The following is a 13,040-nucleotide window of genomic DNA, read 5'->3' as shown; positions in this document are numbered from 1 at the left end:
CTCTTTCACTGCTGTGGGCCTGGGTTCAATCCCTGGTCAGGGAACTAAGATCCCACAAGCTGAGTGGTACAGCCCCCCCCCCCCAAAAAAAAAGTAAACTGGCATAGCTTGGTCTCATGACTGGGGAGAGGGAGGCCACCTTGATTAACCAACACAGCAGACTCTAAATAATGAGGGAAAAGTAATTCCTAATGGAAACTAGAGTGCTTTAATCAAATGAAGGAAGACATATTTAGTACTGGACATCTAAAAACAGCACATTTCCCCCATTAAACCCAAATCTGTCTGTATCCAAAGTCTTGGCTTTGTCTGTTGTACCATTCTACCTCTTAAATATGGTATCAAGGTAGAACCCTAGTTACCTAGATGTCAGAAAGATAAGAGGGGAGGAGGAAGGTCACAAGGGACAAAGATGAAGTGTTTTTATATTACACTGTGATTTTATAAATACATCTTCTTTCTGGCCGATATGGTATGTTCTTAGCTAGGAGTGATTCTGGATTTCCCCCCATGATTCAATGAAAATCAAGCAGAGTTAAATAGACCTGGGTCTGATTTCCAGTTCTCCGCTTACTGTCTGTATAAATTTGGGCAGAGAGTGTTATTTCAGTGAGCCTCATTTTCTTCATCTGTAAAATGAGCTAAAACCCACCACCTCACCAGATTGCTATGAGGTTTTTTTGTTTGTTTGTTTGTTTATTTATTTATTTATTTATTTATTTTTGGCTGCGTTGGGTCTTCCTTGCTGTGCGCGGATTTTCTCTAGTTGCGGCGAGCGGGAGCACTCTTTGTTGCGGTGTGCGGACTTCTCATTGTGGTGGCTTCTCTTGTTGTGGAGCATGGGCTCTAGGGATGTGGACTTCAGTAGTTGTGGCACGCAGGCTTCAGTAGTTGTAGCTCACGGTCTCTGGAGCACAGGCTTAGTAGTTGTGGCACATGGGCTTAGCTGCTCTGTGGCATGTGGGATCTTCCCAGCCCAGGGCTTGAACCCATGTCCCCTGCATTGGCAGGTGGATTCTTAACGACTGCACCACCAGGGAAGCCCTGTTACGAGTTTTAATTGAGCAAACATAAAAGTTCCTGACATATAAAATGTTCCCAATAAATGTTATCCGTCCCAATCCCTGGTCCCAATGTACTAAAAGATTATATGGTATTAGTATTTTTAGTATTCTGAAGATTATATGATTCATTTCTTCTACAGGTATAGTTTTTCTTATGGAAGAATATCCAGTTATTTCATGATGGCATTTGCACCTCCAAAAAACATAGGTGGTCCCAAAATGCAGACAAAGATGAGTAGCTGGACACCCCTAAACCATCAGCTTTTGAATAACCGGGTAAGTGTTAAGAGCTATTTTATCAGTTGGGTCCACGCCTTAAAGAAAAAAAAGTATTAAAATATTGGTTATCAAAATATAAACATTAATTGTTTAGGACTGTGTAATGGATGAAAAAACAAAATGAAGGACTTTTTCAGAAACTTTAACTGAACGCTTGCTACATGGCCAGGGTTGGCAGTAGACACAGAGCTCCTGCCTAGAAAGAAAGGTCTTAGATTGGCTCTTTCCTCCACTGTCCCTCCTCCTCTCTCTCACCCCAGATGCCTTTTCCCTTCTATCACTGGTTCTTTGCAAGAACCACCGGAAATGAAAGAGGAGGGGGTGATGTGTGAGGATTTCCCCCCAAAATAGGTTTTCTTGCTAGAGTTGAGGTTACTGGATAATGCTGTGCATTTAACCAAGTAAATAAAATGAGTCAGTGTCAGCTGATTACTCACATTACTCGGGTTCTCCTAAGAAGTTTATTTGCCACCTGCATTCTGGGGAGGTGCCAGCAGAATACACCAGAAAAAGCATTGCAAGTGTGGACAGCTGGGTATCATGCGGGCATGTGAGATTGCCAGCCTCTGGGGATTTCTACTCCTGCTTCACTTAGGGGCAGAATTTCCAACAGGTCTGTGAGCTCCTATATCAATACTTATTATATATAAGGACCATATCTAGTTGACAGTAAATTACAATCAACATCAATAAAACTGACCTCATTATCTTGCTCCTACATGCCACTTCCTCTCCCTAAGGAAGGTCATCACTTTACACCAAGTCACTCAAGCTGGAAATCTTCCTTCTCCCTCTTGGGTCCAGGGTTTGGTTTTCCCCAACTTACAAGCTAATAACTTAGCCTGTAACTTATGGCAAAGTCACTACTGTTTCACAGTAGAAGACACGAGATGCTTGGGTCAGAGACAAAGAACTTTCTTACAGTGCAGCAAGGGGCGTGAGCATCATGTTTGCACAGGTTCTCCTGGCCCACCTTGTGCCACAGGGGTGACGCAGAGACCCAGATAAATACTACACATACAGTGGGTTTGCACCACAGCTGAGGAACAAGGAGTCCAGGGAATCCACTGCTTTCATACTGAGCATTAGCAAGGCTGCTCTTGGTTCTAAAGGGAGCTAGTACCTCACCCCTCCAGGTTCCTTGCTGCCAGCACAGCCTGCAGTAATGGCCCAAGAAAAGGGCAGTCAGGACCTTGCACTCCTGGTATTTCCAGATATTTAGGAGATGAGAAGCTCAGGAAGGAGTGTCTACCAGTGCTCCCGCTCACTCCCACATCCAATTCGTTTTGAAGCTCTATGAGTCTTCCTCCTAGGTCTCTTCATCCGGACCCCTTTTCTCCTTTCACTGGGTACCTCCAGCTCCACATTCTCAGTTCACGCCCCCATCACCCTTTGCCTGGCACATTGTAGTAACCCCCCCAACCGGTTTCACTGCCTCTGTCCCTAGCAATCCATCCTCTCTTCTGATCCCAGAATGATCTTTCTAAAGTACCAAACTAATCCTATGAAGTAAGACTGGTAACACGTTGCTCCAAAGGGTAAATTCCAACCCCCGCCCCACACAGAGCGCTGAGGACCCTTCATGAGTTGACTTAACCAGCATCGCAGTTCAAGCCCTGCCTCTGCCTGCTCTCATCCTACATCTGGGCCAAGCTCTCTCATCCCCTCCACGCCTTTGTAGTGCCCCCCTTGCTTGTCTTTCCTCTCATCACCATTTACCGACTTCTCCACTTGACTCTAATGTGTTTTTATAGGATTTTTCTTTTTTTTTTTTTTAGGCCGTGCCATGCGGCCTGTGGGATCTTAGTTCCCCAACCAGGGATCAAACCCGTGCCCCTTGCATTGGGAGCATGGAGTCTTAACCACTGGACCGCCAGGGAAGTCCCGACTCTAATGCGTTAAGGGTTGTGATTCTGTCTTTTCTCTCTGCATCTCCAGAGCCTGATGTGTTTCCTGAAGCACAAGGAATGGAGTCAGAGGGCACCTGTACTCCCTGAGACCTCCTTCATTGATTCTGACCCTCTTGTCCCCACATCTCTCCTTCCTTAGCCTGGATGTGACCCTTTGCCTCTCTGAACTAACAGATATGCTAATCGCTCTGGCAAAGCTGGAGCATCCATCCTGACCCCTTCTGCTCAGGGCTTTCCTGTTTCTACTCATTTGATGCAGAACACGAGCAAATTTGGGAGAGAGACAGAGGAACCAACATAGCGATCGGAATACTGAGAAGTAAAAGGGAGAGATACTGGAAAGGAAAAAGGTAAAGGAAGTGAGGAAAGGAGATCGAGAAATAGAAAAAAAAAAGGAGGCACCAGGAGAAACAAAAGGAGAAGCAGAGAAAGAGAGAAATCCAGCCTTCATCCAGCCATGAGCAACAAGCAAGTCTATTGACGGTCTTTTTTAATTCAGCTCAACAATTATTTATTGAGCACCTGTTTGCAATGCTCTTAGTTCTCCAACAGTTTATATAGCAGCTTCTCTGCTTTCTGCCCCAAGAAACTTCAGCGTTTAGTTTTGAAATATGTCTTCTCATAGAATTGTAAAGGTTTTATGCACGTGAAAAAGTGACTTGAATTGAAATATGTATTCGTTGGATGTCTTGATTTTCAGAAATTTTCTTTGAAACATGAGAAGTCTTCATCAATTTAGCAGTCATGGAGAATAAGTATCTTGATTGTCTGATTGCCTGTTGCAGGTTGGGTTTCTGGAGAAGCAGACTCTGAGATTGGCATGTAGGGCGTTGATGGGGGAAGGCTCTCAGTATCAACACCTGGGGAGGTGTGGGGAGGGAAGAACAGGATGTAGATTTAGGGCAGAGGAAGAAGCTGGGCTGTCAGGCAGTTGCAACAAGACCTCCATGGACCCTGTAGGACACCCCGAAGATCCTTCAGAGTCTTGCATCGCATCAGGGGGCCTGGCCCTTATACTTCCACACTGAGCATTCAGTGGATGGGATCTCGGTCAGGGTAGATCTCTCCAGCTCATGGCTGTCAGCCAGCAGCACTCCCAACAGTTGGGGGGAATAAATCCTTCAGTCCTGGAGGGGGATCTGGGCCGCGCATCATAGCAAGCACGACACAGCCTTATCTTGGTTCCTGAAGAGCTTTTGTCAAATTTCATGATAATTTCTAAAGATGATATTTATTTTGTTGTTCAGAACTCCCATTTTATTCCAGAATTGTTTTATTTTGGTTTAGTTAGGTTCTAGTTTGGAGTAAAATTATTTTTAAAAATCTTGGGGGGGCTTCCTTGGTGGCACAGTGGTTGAGAGTCCGCCTGCCGATGCAGGGGACACGGGTTCGTGCTCCAGTCCGGGAAGATCCCACATGCCGTGGAGCGGCTGGGCCCGTGAGCCATGGCCGCTGAGCCTGCGCGTCCGGAGCCTGTGCTCCGCAACGGGAGAGGCCACAACAGTGAGAGACCCGCGTACTGCAAAAAAAACCTAAAAAATCTTGGGGGACTTCCACTGCAGGGGGCGTGGGTTCGATCCCTGGTTGGGGAACTAAGATCCCACATGCCGTGGTGTGGCAAAAAAAATTAAAAAAAAAATCTTGGCATGTGTATATACCCATATGTCTGTGTATTAATGTACATAGACACACCAATGAAATTTGGATATGTATATACCAAACTATTAATAGTGGTTTCCCCCAAAGAGTTGGATGGCATGGGAAGGTGGGAGGGAGGTCTGTTAGAAGGGTTTTTGGTTTTTACTTTATACAGTGCAATAATATTTCAAATTTTAAAACAATTTAAAAAACAAATATAAATAAAAGCAAACAAAGAACAAAAACTCTGAGAAATGAAAACACAGGTTCTAGATCAGCTGTACTAATAATCTTCTGCTTAACTTCAATGATCACTTACATCTCTGGTCTTCACTACCTTCCTTTGGAAAATGAGTGGGTTGGGTCAGATGACCTCAAAAGTCCCTTCCAGATCTAACATTCTGACTGTGTGAAAAGGATTAAAAATAGATGGCCAAGGATACAGCTCGGCAGAAGGTGTGCATACAATAACTTCAAGGGCTACCCTGTATTTCTAAAACAGGGCGTTTGTCACCAATGATCAGCGTAATTTTGAGGTTCTGTTTTTGGTTTTTAATTTTGCCTTTTTTCTACTCTGTAGTAAAATGTGAAATACATAACTGTCTCAGACTGAAAGTCACAGGGTTTTAACTTCACAGCAGGCTTTAAGCATAGAGATTGAATTCAAATGTAAACACCTAAAAAAACAGCATCATCAGTTTAGGCAAATATAACAGATTATAAAATAATTCAGGCATTGTGAACTTTGAGAGAAGGAATTTTTTTTTTTTTTTTTTTTTTTTTTTTGCGATACGCGGGCCTCTCACTGTTGTGGCCTCTCCCGTTGCGGAGCACAGGCTCCGGACGCGCAGGCCCAGCGGCCATGGCTCACGGGCCCAGCCGCTCCGCGGCATGTGGGATCTTCCCGGACCAGGGCACGAACACGTGTCCCCTGCATCGGCAGGCGGACTCTCAACCACTGCGCCACCAGGGAAGCCCAGGAATGTTTTAAAAGTATGTATTTCTTTGCCATCCAGTGTTTTAATGGAAAATGATCAACATTTCTTTTTGAGTATGGTTCACACATGTAGTACAGTGCATATTAAAAGGGCGTTCTGAGAAAAAGCACCTAACTACCATACATCTGTCATAATTTAGGAGCCCCGAAATGTCTTATTCCAAACTTTAATGATGTCACATGGTAAAATATGCAACTGCAGTGTCAACAGACTAAAATAACAACCGTGGGATTTTGACTTAACAGCAGGCTCTGAGTAAACTGTGATATAAACAGACTACAGCATTTTGCAAGGAAAGAAGACCCACTTTAACGTTTCCACTTGAAGCGATACATTTCCCAGCTCTTTTTTAATTGAAGTATAGTTGATTTACAATGCTGTATTAGTTTCAGGTGTACAGCCAGCTGATTCAGTTATACATATATATATATATATTCTTTTTCAGATTCTTTTCCCTTACAGGTTATTACAAAATATTGAGTGTAGTTCCCAGTGGTATACAGTAGGTCCTTGTCGGGTATGTATTTTATATAGATTAGTGTGTATATGTTAATCCCAAACTCCTAATTTATCCCTCCATCCCCTTCCCAGCTCTTAAAGATGAAACACCTGATTGCAAATCCTTGGAATGAAGACTTGCTCCAAACCAGAGAATACGTGATTCTGAGTCTGACTGAGGACCTGACAATTAAATAATTTGTCCCAAATTATATTTCTTGTCAAGGGCAGAGTCAGAACTAGATCTGAGTTTGTCTAGTGTTTCTCCTCTCCCCCTTTACTCCCATCAGTTTCCACTTGGGTCTAAATGCCTTTTGGTAAAGAACTGGATTTGCTTGGATCCTGCTTAGACTTGGTTGTTGGCTCTCTAAATACTCCACCTCCCACCCTGTTCCTTTCCTGACACCTTCTTGGTGACTCTCCTCTCCCCTTCAAGTCAGTGCCCCTTTCTTTCCAATGCCTCCTGTTACCATTGGACACCACGATAGTCATCCCAACTTCCTTTTGAAAGGAGGTTGTAGTCTTGGGACCTAATCTTTTTTTCTTCCCACTGTCAGGCCAAAGTGTGAGCAGCGGTTCACTGAGAATGCAGGGCTGGGACTTCCCTGGTGGTCCAGTGATTAACACTCCACACTCCCAATACAGGGGGCCCAGGTTCGATCCCTGATCAGGGAACTAGATTCCGCATGCTGCAACAAAAAATCCCATGTGCCACAACTAGAGATCCCACATGCCACAACAAAGATCCCGCATGCCACAACTAAGACACGGCACAGCCAAATAAGTTGTAAAAATAAATAAATAAATAAAACATGTATCAATCTGTCCGACTAAATATAAGCTTAAAAAAAAAAAAGGAGAACGTAGGGCTGGAGGTCGGGATAGGGAAGACCAGGGATCTAGTGGGGAACCAAGTACAGAGTTGAGCTGAACAGACAGTCTGGAACCAATGATTAACTCTTTGGGCCTCTGCTTGTCCCCTCTAAAATCAGGGAATTGAACAAAAAGATCTTAGGATTCCTTCTAGCTCTAAAGTTCTACGACGTCTGAAACTGTTGTTGTTCCATCAGCGGGTGTTCGTTGAGAGCCTGCCGTGGAGCCTGTGGAGCATATAAGGGAAAGTGGTTGTCATCTACAGGGAAGATAAAATGAACAGAATCACTTGGCAGGCAATAGCAAACCCTAGAAAGTCCAGGTGGAGCATGGGCTGCAAGTGGAGGAGGAGTTAGGAGGAGTGAAGTCAGCGGGTGCCGGAAACGTGCTGGTGCCAGGGACTTGGGCTGGGAATTAGATGACTGATAGGATTTGGTTAGACACAAGAGAAGGGATCAGGAAATATCTGAATCCTGATTTTTCAATCTTCTGTATTCTATAGGTTCTCTTCTAATTTTGTTGTTGTTGTTTTGGCCGCGCCTGGAGCATATGGGACCTCAGTTCCCCAACCAGGGATCAAACCCACGCCCCCTTGCAGTGGAAGTGCAGAGTCTTAACCACTAGACCGCCAGGGAAGTCCGCTCTTCTATTTTCATTGAGAAATTCTGAGTTTATCTGTTGCCGTCCTAGTAGCCCAGGTGGCAGTTAATTAGGGGGAAAGGGAGAATGGTATTCTTTTTCTTCTTCTCTAAAGTATAAAAAGTGTCTGCCTGTGATGTATGAGGTTCTGTGGTTAGTAGCAAAGATGACATTTTACAGGCCTTGAGGTTGTTGTTGAACCAGTTATTTCAATCTCCGTGTCGTATGCCCTTTGAAAGTAGGGTTTGAGAGTCTGAAAAAGGAAGGAAAACATATCTGTTGGAAGAATGAAGCCAGCGCCTCATCCTCCTCCACAAAAGGGAAGAAATAGGCCTGAGCTACTTTCCAAATAGGAATGATCTTAACAGTGCGAGAGAATTTAGATAGTGCCAAGAGGAAGGGAAAAACATCAGGCCCAATTTTGAAAGCTGACAGAGGGTGTAGTGTAGGAGTGAGAGAGACATTCACATCTGTTCACTGCTGTCTCTTGCTTCCTCTCCCCAGAACTCCCTCCTCCAACAAACATTCTCACATTAGTTGTCCCTTCCTCACTCATTCAAATATACAAATGACTGATGCTCAGAAAAACCAGTTTAGAAATGCACTCACATTGTACCGATACATCCATAAGGATATTCATTTGTCACGATCACATTCATTTAGTCCGGCAAACATGAGTCCCTGTAATATGCCCTGTACAGCACTCTGCAATGGAGAAGTCAAGGTGACTGAGACATGGTTTCTATCCTAAATAGTATATAACGACAAACCTATACAGATAAACACTGAGCTGTAAGCCCAGAGGCGCACATATGCAAGTTTCTAATCCTACAAACATATGTCATGTACACCCCCCTGATATGTGAACTCATGGAAATATAAAAACAGAGCCACTCACTCATAAATTTCACAGGTTCTTATACTATTGATGCTGAAATATTTGGGGGAGGTTCTCCATTTTCCTGTTTTTCCTTTGTCAGTTTTTTCATCTGCTTTCAAATTCCAAAAATGATTTCACTTCACAATTCCATTCTTCTTTCTTTTTTTTTTTTTTCGCCATGCCGAGTGGCTTGTGGGATCTTAGTCCCCAACCAGGGATTGAACCCGTGCCCCCTGCAGTGGAAACACGAAGTTCCAACCACTGGACTGCCAGGGAATTCCCAGCTTTTCTTATTTCTTGCCTTTAAAAAATTATTTCTTCTTTAAGATGAATTATTTCACATGGAGAAACTGAGAGAAAAGAAACTTTGCCCAAGTTAAAAATAAGTAAAGGTATTTCCCCAGTGGTCCAGTGGCTAAGAGTCCTCACTCCCAATGCAAGGGGCCTGGGTTCAATCCCTGGTCAGGGAACTAGATCCCGCACGTGGCAACTAAAAAAAGATCCCACATGCCGCAACTAAAAAAAAAAAAAGAAAAGGTCCTGTATGCGGCAATGAAGATCCCGTATGCCATAACTAAGACCCGGTACAGCCAAATAAATACATAAAATAAATATTTAAAAAATATAAGTAAAAAAAAAATATATATATATATAAGTAAAGTACCTTTTCAGGTACAAAATTTGTTTTATACTCAGTAGATATAATGAAAAGCCTGTCAATATTTATTGATACTTTAATGATGTCTTTTTTGTAATGGGTATTTTGAACCGTGAAATATGAAATCATTCCATTCTTTTTTTAATTTATTGTAGGTATTTGAAGAAAGAAGAGCTCTGCTTGGAAAATGGGTAACTATTTAAAGTATACTTCTCAGTCAGAAAGGGAAAGACAAATACCATATGATATCACTTATATGTGGAATCTAAAGTATGGCACAAATGAATCTACCTACAAAACAGAAACAGACTCAGAGACATAGAGAACAGACTTGTGGTTGCCAAGGGGGAGGGGGGGAGGGAGAGGGATCGACTGAAAGTTTGGGGTTGGTAGATGCAAACTATTACATTTAGAATGGATAAACCACAAGGTCCTAATGTATAGCACAGGGAATGATATACAGTATCCTGTGATAAACCATAATGGAAAAGAATATAAAAAAAGAATGTATATATGTATATAGCTGAGTCACTTTGCTGTATAGCAGAGATTGGCACCATATTGTAAATCAACTATATGTCAATTAAAAAATTGAAAAAAGATTAATAACTGAGATATATAAAGTTACTACAAATCAATAAGAAAAATACAAATACCCCTACAGAATAATGGGCCAACAGAAGAATGAGAAATACACAAAAATATATGTGGCCAATAAACATGGAAACTATGTTCTTTTTACTAAAATTAGAGAAATGCAAATTAAAATAATGAGATTCCCAACCCCTCTCTTGGTCTATGGGGCAAAAATTGAAGAGATAAATAATATCCAGTGTAAGTAACCATTCATTGGGGAATAGTAGGATATGCTTAAAACACAATTAGAGGGAATGTAAAATAATAAAGACTTTTTAAAGACAATTTGATAGAATCTATTAAACTTTTAAATGCAGAATCTTTGAACCTATAATTCCACTTCTGTTTATCTGGACTAGAGAAATATTCACATGGGACATGAAAAAATGTGCCCAAGAATATTGCAGTGTGTGTAGGCACATGTGTGTTTGTGTGTGTGTGTGTGTGTGTTGGAAACAACCTAAATGGTATCAGTAGTATATTGAATAAATAGATCATGGCAGATGTGTACTTCTATGAATGACTGGAGAAAATATCATGCTCTGAAGTTCATTGCATATCTGGACGTTTATGGCTATATTTTGTTTGTTTTTAAAACTGTTGTGTAGTATTCCATGGGGTGGGTATACTCTAATTTATTTAACTGCTTCCCTATTTTTTAAAAATAAATTTATTTATTTAATTATTTATTTTTGGCTGCTTTGGGTCTTCGTTGCTGCGCGTGGGCTTTCTCTAGTTGTGGTGAGCGGGGGCTACTCTTCGTTGCAGTGTGCGGGCTTCTCGTCGCGGTGGCTTCTCTTGTTGCGGAGCACGGGCTCTAGGCGCGCAGGCCTCAGTAGTTGTGGCATGCAGGCTCAGTAGTTGTGGCATGCAGGCTCAGTAGTTATGGCTCACAGTCTCTAGAGTGCAGGCTCAGTAGTTGTGGTGCACGGGCTTAGTTGCTCCGCAGCACGTAGGATCTTCCCAGACCAGGGTTCAAACCCATGTCCCCTGCATTGTGAGGCAGATTCTTAACCACTGCGCCACCAGAGAAGCCCCTCTATTTTTTTTTTTTTTTTTTTTTTTTTTTCTTTTTGCGGTATGCGGGCCTCTCACTGTTGTGGCCTCTCCCGTTGCGGAGCACAGGCTCCGGACGCGCAGGCCCAGCGGCCATGGCTCACGGGCCCAGCCGCTCCGCGGCATATGGGATCCTCCCAGACCGGGGCACGAACCCGTATCCCCTGCATCGGCAGGCGGACTCTCAACCACTGCGCCACCAGGGAGGCCCTAAGCCCCTCTATTTTATTTTAAATTTTATTGACGTATAGTTGATTTACAATGTTGTATTAATCTGCTGTACAACAAAGTGATTCAGTTATACGTATATATATATTCTTTTCCATTATGGTTTATCACAGGGTATTGAATATGGTCCCCTGTGCTATACAATAGGACCTTGTTGTTTCAACTGCTTCCGTATTGATGGCTGTATGTATATGTAAAGGCATAGAAACGCATGAACTTCAAACTGTAAACAGTGGTTATTACTGGGGAATGGAGTGAGATTTGATGGGAAGGAATAAAGAGGATTTTCATGTTTAATTCTGCAAGTACCTATTTGAAACTTTTAAAACAATAATGTATTCATGTTTTTATTGTGAAATTAAGTGTTTGATAATAAGATTCAGAAACTCAAGCAGATTAAGATAATATAACCAGTAAGCAAAAAATAACAAGCCTCTGTCTTCATCTTGCCCCTCACTCCCCAGGAACTTTCCTTGCTATTGGGTGTAAGATGAGTGGCACTGACACTCTAGCAACTGTCCTCACTTCCTGAAAGTGCAGCAAGAATCGTTGTAACAGCTACTCTGAAAATAGGATTTTCACAATTCTATTGTCAAGAAAGGCCTATAAAAAGGCATTAAATATAATTATAAAATATAATATGATATAAGATAGTATAGCATAATATAATATAGCAGAGTGTCATATAATATATAACGTTAAAAAGGAACTAACTGTGAAGTGAGGTACCTACCAGGATAGGAAAGTGACCCTAGCTACTCCCCAGTCTCACACATTAGATCCCTGGCTACAGTGTTATGGCTCTTTTCTTTTTTCTTGAGAGGTGCTGCAAGAGATGTTGGAATGGCTACACACTACCATATGTAAAATAGGTAAACAACAAGGACCTACTGTATAGCACAGGGAACTATATTCAATATCTTGTAATAACCTATAATGGAAAAAGAATCTGAAAAAGAATATATATATATATATATATATATATATATATATATATAACAATCACTTTGCTATACACCTAAACCATTGTAAATCAACTAAGCTCAGTTAAAAATTAAAATAAAAAAAAGAGATACTGGGAGATTACCAAATTCCTGTACAGTTAACACTTCCATGGATTATTTACTTTTTGGATTATTCCTAGCACCTTTTAAATTCCAAAGGGATTTTCCCCAACTGTTAAGCATTCTTCTGAGTCACCTACCCACCTTCAGTTGGTAGGAGTTCAAGGAATGCAAATTAGTTTTCTTTTAGCCTAAATAAACACAATTAGAAAGGAAAATCCCTCGAGGCAAAGAACACCAATCAAAACCAAATATAAATTATCTTTGTTGTAATCAGGGAAATAAATGAGGAACCAATGTAATGATCTTTTTAATCTCTAGAGGAAAATGTTTTAATGTTTTCTTTTATAGATTTCTTCAGCATTTTATAATCCTAATGTTCTTTTATATTCATTCTAAATCACTTGTTCTTCAATCTGAGCTCATTCTTTTTGTGGGCAACCATGAAAGTAATTGAGCTAACCTCAGTCATTCGAAATGTACTTCCTGTCCTTGTCAATGTACAAACGTGGTAATTTTATGCTTTGTAATTTAATTGTTTGCATATCTATTCTTTTTACATTGATTTACCCCACATACTTATTATTTTTAACATCACTATGATATTTTATAATATTAA

At 41.5% G+C, this 13,040-nt stretch overlaps 1 protein-coding gene across 2 annotated transcripts in view; it reads left to right on the top strand.

Moving 5' to 3' along the window:
- The window catches only part of FBXO16 (F-box protein 16), a 53,730-nt gene that overhangs the window by 3,772 nt on the left and 36,918 nt on the right, over positions 1-13,040 (top strand). For both annotated transcript variants that reach the window (XM_082607469.1, XM_082607468.1), the window contains exons 2-3: positions 1,205-1,340; positions 9,593-9,628. In XM_082607469.1, coding sequence (XP_082463595.1) covers positions 1,242-1,340; positions 9,593-9,628 — 135 coding nt within the window. In that variant the 5' untranslated portion in view covers positions 1,205-1,241. The remainder of the gene's footprint in view (positions 1-1,204; positions 1,341-9,592; positions 9,629-13,040) is intronic.

The sequence above is a fragment of the Mesoplodon mirus genome, assembly GCF_964341445.2.
Source record: "Mesoplodon mirus genome assembly, chromosome: 1".
Taxonomy (NCBI): Eukaryota; Metazoa; Chordata; class Mammalia; order Artiodactyla; family Ziphiidae; genus Mesoplodon; species Mesoplodon mirus.
This window is presented reverse-complemented; position numbering and strand designations above follow the sequence as displayed.